General features: G+C 59.9%; 1 protein-coding gene across 3 annotated transcripts in view; it reads right to left on the bottom strand.

Moving 5' to 3' along the window:
* Positions 1–15414, bottom strand: part of ABCA3 (ATP binding cassette subfamily A member 3) — a 31689-nt gene extending 16275 nt beyond the window's left edge. For 2 of the 3 annotated variants that reach the window (XR_008579393.1, XM_054842907.1), the window contains exons 1-10: positions 15350–15414; positions 10237–10329; positions 6146–6410; positions 5464–5591; positions 5188–5353; positions 3542–3801; positions 2653–2769; positions 1944–2064; positions 1240–1413; positions 402–583 (exon numbers count right to left, since the gene is read on the bottom strand). Coding sequence is in view for 2 of the 3 variants with exons in the window: in XM_054842907.1 (XP_054698882.1) it covers positions 402–583; positions 1240–1413; positions 1944–2064; positions 2653–2769; positions 3542–3801; positions 5188–5353; positions 5464–5591; positions 6146–6410; positions 10237–10290 (1467 nt within the window). In the remaining variant the exon portion in view is untranslated. Of the gene's footprint in view, positions 1–401; positions 584–1239; positions 1414–1943; positions 2065–2652; positions 2770–3541; positions 3802–5187; positions 5354–5463; positions 5592–6145; positions 6411–10236; positions 10330–12002; positions 12164–15349 lie in introns of those variants that run through there. The other variant, XM_054842908.1, reaches the window with a different exon arrangement.
* Between the last annotated feature and the right edge of the window lie 2221 nt (positions 15415–17635).

Below are 17635 nucleotides of genomic sequence, written 5' to 3'. Positions count from 1 at the left end.
AGCTCAGCTGACGGGGTGACAGTCGTCACCCTGGCACTGGCACGTGGGGGCTGGCGGCGGGACGCAGACTACCCAGGTCCACCCCGACGGCAGCGCTCGGGAAGTTTCAAATGACTGGATCTGGCTGCTCGCACCCGGGGCTTCTCTCCAGACACTTAACAACACCCTGCAGGCCAACGAGCGTCAGGACAAAGATTTCAAGCCAAGACGACCGTCATATTCAGTAAAAAAAATCCAGCTGCATCAGCCTTTACTGAGGACGTGCTGCAGACCCCTTGATTTCGGAGGCCAGATGGTGCCACCCTCGTACGTTAGTCCAGCCCACTGCAGCACGGAAGCGGGGACCGTCCCCGAGTGATGCCCATCAAGCCCGCTGGAAGGGGTGCGTAAGCAGTGCTCACCGTCAAGAAGAAGTACCACGGCTGAGGCACGCCGTACTCCCCTGGAAAGACGGCCTCCACGTACCAGGCCACCACGCCGTAGAGCACCGAGTCCAGGAGCAGCATCCCCAGCACTTGGGCTAAGGTAAAGTTGTCGTCCACGCTGACGGGCTTCATGAGGTCCCTCCACTGAATGCCAGTCCCTGCAACGCACACGGGGCACTGCCTACCTCTGCGTCCCCAGAAGGACAAAGTGTTCTCCAAGACCGTCCTAATTCACTGCTCGGTAACGAGGAGCACGTGCACGGCTCTACAATCCCTTCTATAGATGGAGGGAAAAGATGCAGCAGAAAGCGTGCTGACATCTCGAGGGTCCCCACCCCATCGCGCTTCTTCCGTCACATCCCCTGCAGCTGCCCGGGGAAGAAGCAATCTCTTCGCCAGCCATTGCTCCTCCGTCACCGCAGCCGCCTTTCTAGTGCCATCGCTTGGCAAAATCATGGCCTCTGCTGGAACCTACAGCAAAATCTTATTAATGTAGAAATTACAGATATATATTGGGAAGGAGGAAATGCACTGGATTCCCATCCCTTAGAACAGAATTTGCTTTGTAATTAAAGCGATGACGGCATTTTGCACCGCCCAGACTGCCAGGGGCACAGGTTTGGAGGGGCAGAGCCCTGGTGCTGATACGACCTGCAGGAGCAATCAGCAATTAGCCCTCCTGCTCTCGTTAGGAGCAGGAAAGTGCTTCTGCCTGACTTCCTTCCATCCTTCACACCACACGCAAGCCAGTCCCAACCCACCACAAAAAAAAAAGGCTGGCTCCTCTCCTGAGGGACAGGAGGCACTTGCTCACCTTTTCCTTCGAACATGCCTATAAGCTGTGCCCCCATGGCCATGGCCACGTTGGAGATGAGGCAGGACGCCAGCTTCTGGCTGTGGGACATCAGGTCGTAGCGGGGCGAGATGAAGAAGTAAGGGATGTAGGAGAAAAAGTAGAGGAAGCCGCCAGCAGCAGCCGCGACGTTTGCTGCAAGCACAGAGAAAAGCAGGAGGGAAAATGTCAATAATATGGTGATGCCACCAAATATTTCTCAGCACCTTTCCATCCAGGGAGGTTCAAGCCTTTTGCACCAAGTGTGGTTACAGGGCGGGCAGGATGAGGACATGCCCATGTCCCATGGCAAGGCAGGAGCAGTGCCGGAGCCCGACCCCGTGGTGGGCAGAGACACCCAGAGCGTCTTGGGGCCCTAACACATGAGCTTGTCTGGTTTGGGAAGTGACAGTGCACACATCTCTTCCCAGGCACCGTGGGGAAAATGGAGCCAAAAAAGGGAAGAAAGGCCCCCACTCCGCATGCCGAAGCAAGTTATCCAACACAGAGCCCTGCGCAACCTCACGTAACTCTGGAGCTGGCCCTGCTTTGAGCAGGATGGACCGATGGCCTCCAGAGCTGCCTCCCAACCAAAATTAACCAAAGATTTTACAGCACGAGGCCCAAACCGCTCCCCCCAGCCCCACGGGTCAGCAACGCAAGGAGGCAGCTGGGGAGGGACTCACCTCTGGAGAAGAACGTGCTCACCATGAAGTTGAAGGAGATGGAGGAGACGGAGAAGATGGCGAGGAAGGCGAACACCAGCGTGGGGTCACTGTTGGTGAGCACCGCTCCCTGTTCGCTCACCTACCGAGAAAATCTGGTTACACCCAGGGCTGCTGAGCCGGCCATGGCTGGCACGCGTGGGCAACCGAGACCTGACGTTCTCCATGGGTTAAAGACAAACTGAGGTGGGTGAGCATGCCCAGGCCCTCCTAGACCACTCCAGAGGGAGAAAATATGGATTGCCCTCGTGTGACTCAGGGTCTAAAGGCAGGGGACACCTCGCTCAGCAGCCAGGCAGCCACCTCCAGCTTCTCACGGTGCAGGTACAAGCAGAGAGGAGAGCTCGAAACCCTCCAAGGGCACGCAGGGCAGTGGGATTGGGGTGGTCCTGCTCTGCATAGCAGTGCCTGGGCCCCCCTGGTGCCCGTGGGGCTCCCACCCCTCAGCCCCCCTCCTGGGGAGGTCACCCCTGCCGTGAAAGGCAGCGGTGGGGGGCAGCTCTGCCCACCCCGCTCCAGGAAAGGCCAACTCCAGCCTCTGCTACGCACGTGGAGGAGTCCTGAGATGCCAGGACGGTCCAGCCCACGGCAGAGGAGCCTTGTCATCCCTGTGCCCTGCCAGCACAGAGCTTCTGGCCTGCAGAATGGTGGCCTGGGGAAAGACACTCACCTTGACGCAGAAGAGCACGGTGACAAAAAACACGGACACCAGGAGGAAGAGGAAGAACATAAGGAACCAGGCGCTCCAGTGCAACCAGTTGCTGAGGCCCATCATGTGCATGTACTCCTGCGGGGGGGTCATGCCGTCACCCAGAGCTGCATCCACGCTCCCCGGGCACGGCCAGGGCGAGGTGGAGGCCCTGGTCGGGGCGGTGGTGGCTTTGCCCTGCAGCACTAGTGAGGGAGGTGGCAGCCCCAGGTGCCACCAAAGTGGTCCTGTGCAGCCTTCGGCATCGCACGGTGTCCCCCACCTCCCCGGACAGGGGCTGTCACCGCTGCTGGAGAACATCTCCCCAAAGAGCTGAGCTGAACCCAAACCCACAGCAGCTGATGCTGGCCGGGCCACCACGGCCCCCCGGCACGGGGCAGCGGGCAGGACAACCCACCGCGCAGGGGAAGCCAAGCCCTGCTCGCTCGGCCCTGCTGTCGCAACCACCACACCAGGCGGGCACCAACCGCCCCCACAACACAACTCAGACGCACGGGTTTCTACATTCAGAAGACAAAAATCTTGCTTCCCACGCACCAAACTCTGGAATCTACAAAACCCTTGAACCCGGGAGTGTTGCCGTCTCTCCACGCCACCTCCCAGCCCAAGAGACACACCAGCCCTTCCTTCAGCCCAGCAGCCTCGGCCGCACGGCAAGGAGAACCGAGCCGCGTCCCAGCGGCAGGATTAGCGACATTCCTCCCCGGGGCTTGCTAATCCGCTGCCATCCCCACCTCCTGCTCGCTGGCTCCAAACCCACCGGGGATTTTGTTCCTAATTTAAAGGCAGCATCCGTTGGGAAACGCCGCAGAGGGAGGGGAGCACCCAGCCATCCCACCGCTCACGTTACCTTCAGCTTCTTCTCTTTCTCGTGCACGACGGCGCGGACGATGTTGAGCGAGGTGTAGGTGAAGCTGAGCATGAGCAGCAGGGGCAGCTGGTTCTGGATGGCGAGGAGGAAGAGGTCGTTGACGTACGCTGGGTAGGGGAAGCGCTGCACCACCACCGTGATGTTCTCCAGCAGGCTGGCGGAGCTGGCGTTGGCGTGGTACTGCATGATGGCTCTGTCCACCGCGTGCTGCACCGCCAGGAAACCTTCTCGGATGTAACCTGCACGGCCAAAACGACACGGGGAAATAGAGACGGGTCTGGGCTTTGGAGGGAGGAGTTGGCAGAAGGAGAGAAACAGCCTTTGCGGGAGGGATTGCTTGGGAAGAACAGGGGGAAAAAAAGCGTTCATAGGAAAAGCAAAATAAACATCGCTATCGACACACTCCCTCTCATCCCTGCAGACACAGAGGCTCAGGAAGGATTTATATCACAGCGATTCAGATGTCTCATAATCAGCATTTAAAAGCAGCTGGCAGGAACACTCAATGTAAACTGCAGTCGCCTTTCTGCAGGCACGGCTTTATTTTTGTAAGGGGGGAGATTGTCCATCATCATTAACCACCACCAATGTCGCTGAGCTTGTATTTGGTCCCTTTTTTTGGTAAAACAAGAGAATATGGGATATTACGCAGGTTTTGGTGAGGACGAATACATCTCGTTACTCACACATTTGGCTTAAATTTTTGTGCATTAGAAAACAGAGAAATTTTTTTTCCCCGACCAGTCTCTATTTTTATGTGGGAATTCTGCCACATGTTACTTGAACAGAAACTCAAATTCTGCTTAGAAAGCCCCAAACAAGCATTTTGAAAGTTAGCTGCTTAAAACAACCAAGACAGAGAAGGAAAAGGTAAGAATATGAGATCGTGAACAATGTTTTATATTAACTAATTTACTAAACAAACACTGTAGCGAGGGAATTGATCTGGCCCCTGGTCACCCCGTCCCGCAGAACATTTGAGCCAGCAGATACCGTCCTCTTGGGCTCAGGTTTATTTACACTGCGGGAGCAGAACCTGTTCCTCTGCTTTCTCGGCGTCTAAATCTTTTCCTTGACATCGATATTGAATGATGGAAGGAGAAACCCAACCGAGGGAAATATCCCTTTTGCAGCCACAGAGAAAGCTCCCAAAAAAATCAAGTCCTAAACCTCTGGCAACGTCCCCGCTGCCTCCTGCTCCGTCAGTGGTTTGGCTTTCCTTAAAAACCTACGCTCAAACCACAGAATCGCTCTACTTACTTTTAAAGTATTTAAGCAGCACAATAAACCGTGAGCAGTTTGGACCCGGAAATAAATTTTCCATTAGGAATACATTTAAAAAGAGAGAAAAAAAAAAGATTAAATTTAAAAAATTCAAGTAAGTAAAATCTGTTGGCATCCAACTGCTCTCAGCAGAGGGACCCAGAGGCCAGCGATGCCCAAGACGGCATGGGATATTTATTTAAAATATTTAAATAAAATGGATTAATTAAATTATTTGAATTTGATTAATTTAAAAAATAAGTTAAACTATTTATTTAAAAACTCAGAGCCTCAGGGAATCCCTGTAACGCCCATCTCTTTGGCCGCGCAATAGCCCGTGGCAGAGCAGAGGTGACCCTCACCCGGCGTCCCCCCATCGGCAAATTTGGCTTCCCGGGGCCCGGGCAGCTGGAAGAGCGGGAAGAGGTAGCTGGTGTGCCAGTCCCGGTCCAGGTTGGGGTTCAGACCCGTCTGCTCGCTCCGCGGGGCGTTCCTGGGGCTGTACTTGAAGCGCAGCTCATAGTCGACCTGGAAGGGACAGACAAAGGGACAGAGAGGAGCGGTGTCTGGATCGCAGAGGGCGGGAGGACGCCGTGTCCCCCCCCCCGTCCTCGTCGTCCCCCCCCGGCTCCACTCACCTGGAGGGGCAGCGGGGCCGCGCTGTGCTGGAAGCGGTGCTTGAACACGACGGCAGCCAGCACGCTGCCCGAGCGGTTGTCCGACTTGACGTACTCCTCGAAGTCCCTCTCCGAGGCAAAGCCCTGAGCTGCGGAGGGGGGAAGGACGGAGATGCGGGCACGGAGCACGGCAACGCGGGCTGATGCTCGGCCAGCGCCAAAAATAGCGTTTTGGTCCAGGACACGAGGGATGTGCTCCAGCCAGAGCTGGGAAACACCGCTGCTGTCAGACACGGGGGATTTATATGGGATGCACGGCGGGGCACCCTGGGGATTGCTCCTCCTGGAGAGCAGGAGTCAGCTCTCCTTTCAGAGAAAATCCTAACTTCATCTTCACTTTGGAACACAAAGCGCTAAAATTTTCTGTGCAACAACATTTCCAAAAATACTTTGTCTCAGGGAAGTGACAGCCACCTTCTTTAACTATTTTAGGGGAATATTTTTCTAGATGGAAACTGTAACAAAAAATGCGACCAAAAAAATCAAAACAAAACCCTGTAGTTTTAGTAAAACAAAAATAAAACCTTTGCCTTGAAGTTCTGAGAAAATTTTTGCATCTCTGGAACAGAGCATCAGGATTTATGGGAGTAAAAATTCGTACCCATTTCTGGGGTGGAAGCCGCAGCTCCCGGGCCCCGCTCACCTCTGATGCTGATGGGTAAAGCCCTCTCCACCGCCTCGGCGACGCTCCTGACGGCGCTGCTGTTGGAGGGGACGTAAGCCAGCTCCCAGGGGTTGCTGGGGTGCCGGCGGTAGAAGAAGCCCGGCAGGTCATCCACGGTCTCGGGGGGGTAGGTGGTGGCATTGGGGTGGCTGATGGAGTGCACCCGGTGCCGCAGCGCTATCAGGATGGCGGCGAAGAGCAGCGGCAGGCAGATTTCGATGACTGTCACCAAGATCTGCCGTTTCTGCAGAAAAAAAACCCCAACATATAAAACTGAAGATGTAAACATCGAAGGTAGATCAAACACAGCGAGAGGGTTCAGGGCACACGGATGCATCCAGCAGAAGCGGTCTTGCATTTCACAAGGTTTCACAACCTGGGTTTTTCCAGAGACCGGGAACAACACTGCGCCAGTTCCCACGTCCCTCAGGACTTTCCAGCCCCCTTCCCCAAACACCGCTCCCTCTCACACCACCCTCCTTTAGAGCCTTCCCCGTCACGCTGCTGGGCTTGAACGAGCTGAGCTGGTCGGTGGCTGTTTCCCCGTGCAACGGGGCTCTGCCCAGGAGCAGGCAGCGCTCAGCGCTTGCCTGTACCGCTCCTGCAGGCAACCGCAGCGCTGCACCTCTCGCCGTGGGGACCAGCCGCAGCCGGAAGAGCGAAGGGAACAGCTTTTGCCAAAGCAGAGCAACCTTGCCCAAAGCTTAACAGGGCTGGGAGCTAAAAATACTGTGACTAAATGAAAGGCTGGGACCAGGTAAAGTGGAGCGCGGCAAAGCTGTTGCAGCCAATGAAGTTTTTTCTGCCGGAGCTTAGCGGCCGCAGGCAGCAGGACACGGGCGCTGCGTCCCAGCCCAGGATGGGACCGGGCAGAGCCTCTGGCTACAGGGACCAGTGCCCTTGGGCAGCACGAACGTACCCACAAGCTCAGCCTCCACCCAAGGCCTGTCTGCACTAAACACGGCGGCTGTTTCTTTTTTTTTTTTTTTTTTCCTTAATTGAGGTTCAAGCAAGCAGACAATGAACTTGAGTCCGGTGAACGCACCCAGGCAGCAAAGCCAGAGCATTTTACCCTCCAGCCCCTGCCCGTTTCCCAGGGCTGCCTCTCCTGCAGGCTTCCCCCTAGCCACTAACATCCACCACCAACCCAGGTTAATTAGCATCCAACCCAGGTTAATTAGCATTTAAAACTCTGCTCGTCCCAGGGGAACAGGGGTCATCTCTGACCAGAGGGGCAGGGGGAACAGTGGTCCCAACCAGCACCATGCACACCCACGTCCCTGCAGTGAGACCCCCCAATCCGTTATACCGCAGGTGCTGGGACACACTGCTGACCGATGGGTTTCTGCTCGCGGAATCACTGCAAGGGTCCCACTTGCTTCCAGGGAGGGGAGCGGTGAGCACCGGGCTGCTCCCACCACAAGCTGCATCACCCAGCCGGGGGGGATGGAAGATGGAGGCAGCACCCAGAGCTCGGCCAGGAGTCCCACACGTTCAGCACAGCGGCCAGGCAGGTTTGGGGAGGAGAGGTGAACTTATTCCCCCTCACAAACTGAGTTGCCTTCGCCTGAGCCCAGCCCGGGTGCAAGAGCAGCGCAGCACCAAACCTCGCTCACTGCGGCGCCAGCTAATGAGCTGTCCCGGCAGCAGGAGCAGCTCTGGGCACGGGGATTCATGGTGCTGCTCACTTGGAGCACTGCCCAGAGCAGAAGCAGCGGCACTAACCTCTTCTGAGGGCTCTGGCTAAGCCAGGCTTTACAAAACCAAGGGAGTTTTCCACCCTCCCCTCCACCGGGCTGGAAAGAAGAGCACCACGACGCACGAGAAGAGCACCAAGAGGTTTATTCTCTCAACTCTGCTGTCTCAGCAATTGCTTTTTAATGCGATGGTGCAGCTCCTCCCTGACACCTCTGCACACTCAGTGCCGTTAAACCGCCTCCTGCCTGGCCCCACGGCCGCCGGTGCCACGGCCCAGATCACCGCTGGGCACAGCCACGGGCTGCGTGCCGTAACGAACACACCTACAGACGCCAGGCGCCCGTACGGGGTGAGCACACTGCAGGCAGGGCATGACACAGCCCCGCGGCTGCAAGGGCTCCTCACCTGCCTGCTCTCCTGCCTGCACTGACCACGTGCTGGAGGCAGCACCCCGGCTGCCACAAAAGCTTCTTCTGCTCTGCAAACACCAAGCATTGAGCTGGGCTGACTTATACCTCCTGGGATCTCTGCAGAGTGGAAAAAGGTTTTATTTTTTAAATGGGGGGGCAGAAAGCAGCAAGTGGGGCACACTAAGGGCACACTAAGGGCACACAGAGCCGCTGGTGGGGCAGGAACGGAGCCCTGAGCTCAGACCAGCCCAGACCTGCTGGGAACGGGGACAGCCCGCCCTGCAGCAGCAGTGAATTGGCTCTCGGCCGGTTTGTCAGGAGGGCGCACACGGGCGTACAGCCACACAGCCGCTCCCCACATCGTCCCGGCACTCAGCGCCCACCGCCAAAGCCAAAACCCCGCTTTGGCCTTCCCTGGGGAGGAGCTGCCCGCTCTGAGCGCAGCCAGGGACGAGCCGCTGCTGCAGGCAGCCCTGGCTCCGAGCAGGCAGGGAAAAAGGAGCCTTTGCAAAGGCCACGCTCATAAAAGCGAACGATGCAGATGTCTGATGGTTTTATAATGCAGCTCTGGCGGACCAGCTGCCTCCCGCTGATTTACTATCGTATTAACCCCCTCTCAGTCTCCTGGGCTGCCTCCAGAACGGTTGCCTGGCTCCCTGAACTCGCAGGCTAATACACATTTACCAGCACATGCTTTCGCTGCCGCAGAAGTCGTTTAAGCTGCCTTGTTCCAGAGGTGATGGGGACACTCATCCATAATCACCACCTCTGCCTGGCCAGGGCCGCCCCAGCTTTGAGCAAGCCACGTGTCCCGGCATCCACCTTCACAGCGGGGTGACGATGGCTTGGGAGCTCTGTGTCTTCATCGGGAGCACATTTTTTTGGTGGAGAGGAGCAAAGACCCCAGGTCACATTACAGCACGGTAGATCCAAGTCAGCTCGTGGCCTCAGAAAACAGGAGGAGAGGTGCCCCCACCCCAAGCACACTCAGAAGATGCTGTTCCCCTGCAGAGGGGGTGGGGGATCGTCCTGCACGTGTACCGGGGGGATTCACAGGACTGGCCATCACGCACGCCCGCAGAGAACGCTCCTGGCTGCAAACCAGACCTGCTGCCCGTCCCCTCGGTCACATCCGAGCCCTGCTGCCTGCTCTGCCGAAGGCTGGGCGCAGGCAGCCCAGCCAGCCCTTCCCTCTTCCTTTTGTTTATTTTTTAAAGCGACGTCGTGCTGATCCGCAGAAGGGTAACCGAAAGCGTCAAGCCAGGCTGCGGCGATCTCTGCTCCCTCCTCTTCCGCTGCCCTCTGCCAGGGTCGGCTCTGGGTCCCAGCGGAGCCGCAGCTTCCACCCAGGAGCGCCCGCACGCTGCTTAAAGGTGCCGCAGCAGCAGGGAGACGCCGCCGGTCAGAGGGCAAGGAGGCCCCGAGGTCCCGAAATCCCTCAGCGTTAGCCAGCTGCCACGCAGGGAGTTGGGGAGCGGATGCCAGGACGATGGTGGTTTAAGACCCCCAGAAGCTGGTTCTGAGGGCTGCAGAAAGTAACGGGGGGGAAAAAAAAATCTGGGCCCTGGTGGGTTTACAGGCACCGTGCAGCGATCGTCACCTCCAGAGGTGGTTAAAGGATTTGTGTGACAAGACAGCTCAAGAAACCCACCACCGCAGAGGAGGGCGCGTGGGTTATCCTGCCCCTGAGAAGGGGCGCTGACCTCACGGCTGGATTGCAGGAGGGGAACGGCACGGCGTGCACTCAAGGGGACAGGGACAGCCGGGCACGCGGCCCTGCCCGCATCCCCCCAGCACAAAAGCAGGATGACACCACACGCATAAAAAGATCTGTTTTCCTCCAGGTGATGCCTTGGGCCCATGGTGAAGGTTTGCTGGAGAATCAAGACCCCAGGCAAGCTCTGACGTACCCACATTTAGTGGTGACAGAAGCAGCCCCCCGAAAGTGTGGTGCCAGCCTACCTGCAGGATGTAGTTCTTCCAGAGCAGCAGCCCAAACTGCCTGAGAACAACCATCCTCCCATCAGAAGGGGACCACCGCTGCTCCGCAGGACCCTGGAAGAGAGGAGAGAGCCGTGAACGCCGGGCGCCCGCAGAGCCGGCTGGCAGGGCAGCGTCCCGCAGCCCACCCAACAGCAACCCCGGGGCAGCTTGCTGCTTCCAGCCTGATGTTGCAACAGCTGGCTCGGCTCCACGCTGGGGGAAATAACCGTCCTGCTCCCTCTCCAAGGGTCATTACTGACCATTCCTGGTCACCAGCATGGCCCAAGCTGCAAGAGGGAGGCCGCTGTTTAGACCCAACCTGCGAGGATCACGGGTCCTTCACCAGCCGCAGGCAGTGGGAGCGGCGGGTTATAGAACTGCAAACATCGGCCTGAGGAAGGCCACCAAACTCCTTGCAGCCCATTATTTTGGGACTGGTAAAGATTTCAAGTTGTGCCTCCGCCTCCTGCAACATGCAGGGTCGGTTTTGCAACGTTAACAATGCTTTCCCAGCAGAAACTCCCCTTGGAGAGCTGAGGATGAGGAAAGGGCAGGGAAGCAGAAGGGAAGGTCAGCGCTCGGGGGACGATGCACTCGAGGACGACACACCCACATCCTCCCTCTCTTTTAGGAAGCATCTGCCATCCCTCCAAGTTGTTTTTGTCTCCGTTTGCAGCGGCATTTCCTGACGAAGCATTGCTGTCCCACCAGGAGACGGGCTGTGGCCGCAGCGAGTCAGCCAGCAGTGTGGCACAGAGAAAGGACAGCCCTGGCACAGGCAGAGCTGCCCACCCACGCTGCCGGACACAGGGCAGCCCCCAGCCCCTCAGCACGGCAAAGCCCCTCTTCCCGCAGCAGCGGGGCCACCCTGGGCTGCAGCAGCACCCATCAGCCCTGCCGCACCCTCCACGAGCGGGCAGCCGCCGGGTTCGTTTCCAAGAGCCTGCGCTCCAGAGCCTGGCAGCTCCAAAGCCACTGCAGAGACGAGGACAGACACGTTACCTACAGGAACGCCCCAGGAGACGCTCAGCAGCACATTTTCCAGCCCTGGTTGGGACAGTATCAGCCCCTCGGATCCAGCTAGCACCCATCAACCTCGGCACAGAGTTTGGGGTGCTGCAGCAAGAGGAGAGGGGAGGCTGGCGACCAGACCAGTGACTGGTAAATGCACATCGCGAGCAGAGCACCGACAGCTGGGAGCAACCGAGCCACAGCAAGAGCAAGCTAAAAACCACGCAGGTCTGCAGACACAGCAAGGAGCATCCATCTACCCAGCCTGCCCTACGCCACCAGCTCCCCGAGACCTTCAGAAGCCTTCTCCTGGCTTGGCACGCACCTTCCCATCCCCAACCCAAAACCCAGGCGTGTTCTCAGAGCACAGAAAACTTCTTTTTGCCACTCCACAAGCAGAGGTCAGATTCCCGCAACAGCAAGAGACATCTGTGCTTGTGGATCCTTCTCTGGGCAGAAAAAAAGCAGACTAGGTCCACTTCTGCAGCCCAGAAAAGCCCATCAGACACCCCAAAAAAGCCCGTCAGACAACCCCTGGGCAGCGAGCGGGGAAGGAACAGCAGAGGGGACTTTGCAAAGGCGGCTGCTGCTGGATTTCAGCTTAAGCACCTTCAAGCTCATCACAAAGCGCCGTGTCTCCAGCTGGCCTCCAGCCCACGCGTGCCCTGGCAGAAATGCCACCGGTCTGCCACAGGACCCCGATAGCGGGTCCCCTGCCCCACACACCCACATACCGCACACAGCAGGATCCGACGCCTCCAGACGAGCCTCCCCAGGAGCAGAAACCTTCCTCCCGCGTTTGCTTGAAGGGAATCCAGAGCAAATTAAGGGAATCAAACTTTTTGCTCGTTTTAAAGACGAATGCGACAGGTCGGGCTGCAGAGATCCCACCTCTCGCTCCCGCGTCTCTCCTGGCTGCTCACCTCGCCGCACCCTCAAACGCAAGCTGCCCCCCCCTCCAACCGCCCACACAGGTCTTACGGCTGCCATACATCGCTGAGAAAATGTCAAGCAGCTCTTGGGTAACACAAACACTACGCAAAGTTGGAAAACTTCATTATTGCCAATAAATTTTTCTGAAGTTTAAGCGCCCCAAGAAAACCCGTACTGGACCTTTCGCTCTCTGGAGAATGGCAGAAGGAAGAAGCTCAGTTACACCAGGGCTACTCTTACCAGATTTGAGAGCAAAAATGGTTTTTCAGGCTCTGTGCGTCCATGGAAATTATTTTTTTCAACCAGATGGGAAAAGCCTTTTTTGGCAGGTGCTGCCTGGGTCAGCCCCGAGGTGCCTGTGACCACAGGCAGTTCAGGCAGGAGCCCCGGCCGCCCCCCTGCCTGCGTCCGGGACCACCTTTGGCAGGAGAGGATGGCTGTCACAGCGGGTTCAAGACACCCTCAGAGGCACGGCCCGTACCTTGCAGGAGGATACTCCGCAATGCACGGTGGCAGGTCAGGTTGTCCCCTCTGGAGGTGCTCTCCTGCCTGACCTCAGCTCTATGTGCCGTGAGGTCAGACCGACTTCCCCAGCAAGAGGCACAGACAAAGATCTGGGGGAAGAGAGATACGACCACCACCACCATCTGGGAGAACAACCCAGTTCCTCTCCCCCTCACTGGAAATACCCTGCTCTCTGCGTCCGACCGCAGCGGGAGGAAGAGTCTCCTAAATACGTGAGCGTGGATTTGCCCTGGCCATCACCAGGGAGGTCAGCGAGGAAGGAGACCCTCCTGCCTGCCTGCCCGCAGCCCCGACGGGTGGAAGCCAGACAGGTCCTGACCACCTGGCCGGCACCGCCAGCCCCTGCCATGCTGCCAAGCGTAAAGCCCTGCCGGACAACGTGGCGGCCGTGCCAGCTGTCAGCCTGGACCGGAGCTCGCAAGCTGGTGGACTGACATAAGGATAGGCTGAGGATCGGCAGGGACGAAGGCCACAGCATCCCACCTCCTGACCCATTTCCATGCTGCCTCCTCGCCGGGAGCTGGCTGTCCCCAGCCACCATCTCAGTAGAAAGGTCCGGCCGAGCCGAGCAAAGGCCACATGCTCCCGGGAGCTGGCAGTTATTTTAGAGCACTCGCCGCATTTCTGCTCTTCTGATATCCCGTTCCCATAGAAACGAGGCCTGGAAATGGCAGACGTTGCCTTTTTTTTTTTTTTTTTTTTTTTTTAATAAAATCGGTGTTTCTCCCCACCGGCTTGCAGAGGCACCGCGTTATGCCCGGAAGATGAGCTGCAGACCCTGCCGGGCACCTCCATCTCCATTGCTGTGCCGAGGACCGCGCGGTGCCCAGGGTGGCAGCATCATTCCTGGCAAGGGCTGTCGGTACCCAGGTGCTTTGCACGCTGCCACCGGAGCAGGAAACACCTCTCTGCTCCCCACAGTGCCCATGCTGGAAATTAAAACCATGAGCACCCATGGCAAGGGGAAGGACTTTTTTTGGCCAGTGTTTTCAGAAAGAGCGAGTGATTTCCGACGCCTGCGCGTCCAGGAAGTCCCGTCTCCTACAACTGGGTCCTGCAAAAAGCAACCGGGGCCGGCGGCCACCAGACCAGCCACGAGCGTTCCGCGGCACACAGCTCTCACCGCTGGTTTGTTTCCCCCCTCTCACTGTTCACGGAGACGCAAGAGTCACGACACAGCCAGACCAGAAAAACCCCACCTACCGCAGCGGGAGCGGTTGTGCAAACAGAGCAATAAAACTTTCTACGAGGCTGTGATCCCGGCGGGGCGCAAGGGGCTGCTGACCCAGCGCAGGCACCGAGAACGCAGCAGCCAGCAGCCTCGCAGGTCCCCAACGGATCCGGTGTTTTCCCAAACGGGAACTTCAGGCCTCAAAACGCTGAAGTAAACACAAATAGCACTGGGGCTGGGTCCTGTTTGCAGAACTGGGGAGGGGCGGGGGGGTGCTTTTGGGCCTGGACGCTGCCCCGGAGCAAGGCAAGAGGGGGTCTGGTGTGCCCGGGGAGGCTGGCGGGCTCCTGGGGGACTGAACTGCGTCTGCGACAAGCCCCCGTGCCCACGACAAGCCCCCGCGCCCAGGCAGTGGCAGGAGAGCGGGGAAGAAGCTGGTCGCACCCTTTGCTTTAAAAACCCCGCTGCTGGTTCGCCCAGAGTTTGCAGTCGCACGTGAAGAGCTGAACTCTGCGAATTCAGCGGCCACACGGATCTGGCAAAGGAACAAGGGCCAGAGCCCCACGGGGGGTTTCTCGTGAGCCCTCGTGCGAACCCCCAGCCACCCGGCCGGGGACGGGCAGGACACGCAGCGAGCCCACGGAAACAACGCCGGGCGAGCCCCCTTCCCTCGGGGGGTCCCCACGCGTGGGCCGTGCTTGCCGTGGGCCGAGAGCAGCCGTGGGAGCAGCCCGTGAAGCGGTGGTTTCACACGGCTGAACCGCGGGGACCCGAGCCGCGGGCTAGCTACGCTTTCAGGAAACCATCCGTGCCGGCGGTACCCGCTGGGCGAGAAGCCCCGGGCGCTCGCTCGGTCACCGGCAGCCCCCAGGAGCCGGTGCCCCAGCCCCACGGGGCAGCCCCTGCACCAGCCACGGCTGAAGGCGACGGCCGGGTGCCCGGCGCGGCCCAGCCCGGCAGCAGGGAGCGACGCAGGCCGGGCCGCACATCCCCGGCGGAGCCTGGCAGGGGCGCGGCGCTGCCCGCGGGGGAGCCGGGCACACGGGCCTGCTCCGTCCCGCCCGCGGCGCAGCATCCCCGGACCCCGCCGCTCCCCGAAGCGGGCGGGAGGGGGGGGACGCGATCCGCGCCGGCCGCACCCGGGCACGGCGGGGTGCGAGCGCCGGGGGCTGCCCCGGGCCGGGCCGAGCCGGCCCCCCCCCAGGCCCACGCAGGGGGACACGCACCGGGCCCGGGCCGGAGCGCGGAGACGGACCGGCGGCCGCGGCGGGTGGAGTCGAGAAAAGGGCCCCGGACGCTGCCGCAGCCCCGGGCGGGGCCGACCGGCCGTGGGAAGGCCGCTGCCCCCGCGCACCCACCCGGCCCCACCCGGTGTCCCGCCCCGCCGGTGCCCACTCACCGCCCGCCGGTGCTCGCTCGCTCCCTCCCCCGCTCCCCCCGTCCCGCACTCACCGGGCCGGGCGGCTCCGGCTGCGGCTGCAGCTCCGTCCCGCGGCCCCGCCCGCCCCGACAGCCGGGACCCGCCCCGCCCCGCGCACGCGCCGCACCGCCGGGCGGGGCCAGGGCGCGTGGGGGGTGTGCGTCATCGCGGGGGGTGTGGGGGGGGTGGGGGGGGGGTGTGTGTGTGTGTGTGTGTGTGTGTGTGTGTGTGTGTGTTTCACTGTGTGTGTGTGTTTCACTGTGTGTGTCTGTGCGTGCACACGTCCGTGTTTCACTCTGTGTGGGGGGGATGTGTAGATGTGTCTGTGTGTGCACGTGTGTGTTTCACTCTGTGTGTCCCTGTGTGCACACTTGTGTGTTTCACCGTGTGTGTCTCTGTGGTTGGGGGGGGTGGTGTCTGTGTGTGTGTCACTCTGTGGTGTGTGTGACCCTCTGTGTGTGTCTGCATGTGTCATCCTGTGTGTGCACACACACGTGTGCATATGACTCTGTGTGTCACCCTGTGTGTGTCCCTGTGTATCACACTGGGTGTGTGTAACTGGGTGTGTACGCATCAGCCTGTGTGTGTAGTACTGTGTGCACGTGTGTCACCTTCCGTGTGTGTGCACATGTGTGTGCATTATGGGGTGTGCATGCGTGTGTGTATATATTACTCTGTGTGTGCATTACTCCTAGGGCGTTGTGTGTATGCACGCGTGTGTGTGCACTGGTACGTGTGCACAGGGCATTGTGTGTATGCACAGGTGTGCGTGCACGCGTGCCTGGAGCCCTGCATGAGTGCACATCTGTGCGTGTGCTCGTGCACTGGGCGTTGCATGTGTGCACATGTGTACGGGGGGTGCACTGGGAATGGGACGTGTGCACAGACGTGTGGGAGTGTGTGTGTATGTGCACACATGTGTTCAGGGCAGCACACATGAGTGTGTCCCAGTGCAGAGCTGAACCTCTGTGCCCGGAGTGCCTGCCAGGACACCCGTCTGTAGGGAACACCTGGGGCGGTGTGTAAGGGGCTGCGGGTGTGCGAGGGGCCTGGGGCTGTGTACAGGACTGTGTGTGTGCAAGGGGCTGTGCGTGCACATGACACAGGCCCACACGCTCTCAGGGGCTGCGGGTGTGAGCAGCAGCCGTGCACGGCTGAGCCGTGGGGCCCTTTGGGCTGAGCCTGGTTCCCGGTGCACGCTCGGTGCCGGTGACACGCTCGGTGCTGGTGCACACTCGGTGCCGGTGCCCACGTGTCCGTCTGTCTGTCCCAATCCGGCCGCGGTGCTCCGTGCCGTGCCCTGTCCCACTTTTTGGGAGCACGCGCCAGCTCCGGCCGCGCCCGGTGGGCAGCGAGCGTGGGAACGCGGCGCTGGGGCCGCTCAGTGCCAGGCAGCACCGTCCAGGTCCGGATGAAAGTGCCGGCAGAGGAGGGGGTTTGCCGAGGCCGATGGCCGCCAGCCCTGCCCGCGCCCTGCCCGCCCTGCCCGCGCCCGCTGCCTGCTGCCAAGTTGGCAGGCGAAGGGGCCGGAGGCCGCTGATGCCGGGAACACCGAAGGGGGGAAAAGTTTGCTGTGGGCTGTGTTACGGGAGAGGGAGGAGGAAGAGGAGGGTGGGGAGAGGGGACGAGGCCAGGGACGGCCGCAGCTCGATGCAGCTCTGCGGGCAGCGGCCAGGTGCTGTGAAGTGCCCGGGGGTGTCCGGGTGCCGCAGTGACCCCCAGCCCCTCTGGGCCGCGGCAGGCAGGGGAGCAGGGCAGCCTCTGCCCGGCTCCTCCCTTCTCCGGGCGATGAAGAGCAGCGGTTTTGGGGGGGGTCTGCACGTAGATGAATGCTGCGGTGACCGCTTTGCGCGTGACTGCTTCGGAGAGGGTCTTCTGCATCTTTTCACCGCAATCGGCGTGGGGTGTCGTAGTCATCCGCCGTGCCCCGGCTGGCCCCTGGGAGAGGAGAAAATAAACTGAGAACCAGCACCGGGGCAAGGGTGAAGCTGTCGTGGTAAGGGAGGGAGGGAAGCAGCAGCTTTAAAAATAGCCATGTGTGAACAGAGAGTGACACCCCGTGACGGCCTCGGTGGCTTTGCTCCTGTCGCTGGCAAAAGCCGAGGTTTGGCTTCCCGGGGCACCTGGAGCGAGTTACACCCGTGGGTCTCGACCCGTAACGGTCGCCCACCAGCCGTGCTCTGCTTGGAGGGTACTGCTGCGCTGGACGGGGGTGGCCTCAGAAGCAGCGTCCCTGCTGGCCGGCCTGTGCTGGGGCCCCACGTCCCGCTGGGCTGCCCCGGGAGATGCACAGACTCTTGCCTGCAGAGCCACAGCCG

Source organism: Grus americana, chromosome 15, assembly GCF_028858705.1.
Source record: "Grus americana isolate bGruAme1 chromosome 15, bGruAme1.mat, whole genome shotgun sequence".
NCBI lineage: Eukaryota > Metazoa > Chordata > Aves > Gruiformes > Gruidae > Grus > Grus americana.
The sequence above is the reverse complement of the archived record's forward strand: the minus strand, read 5'-3'. Positions and strand labels throughout refer to the sequence as shown.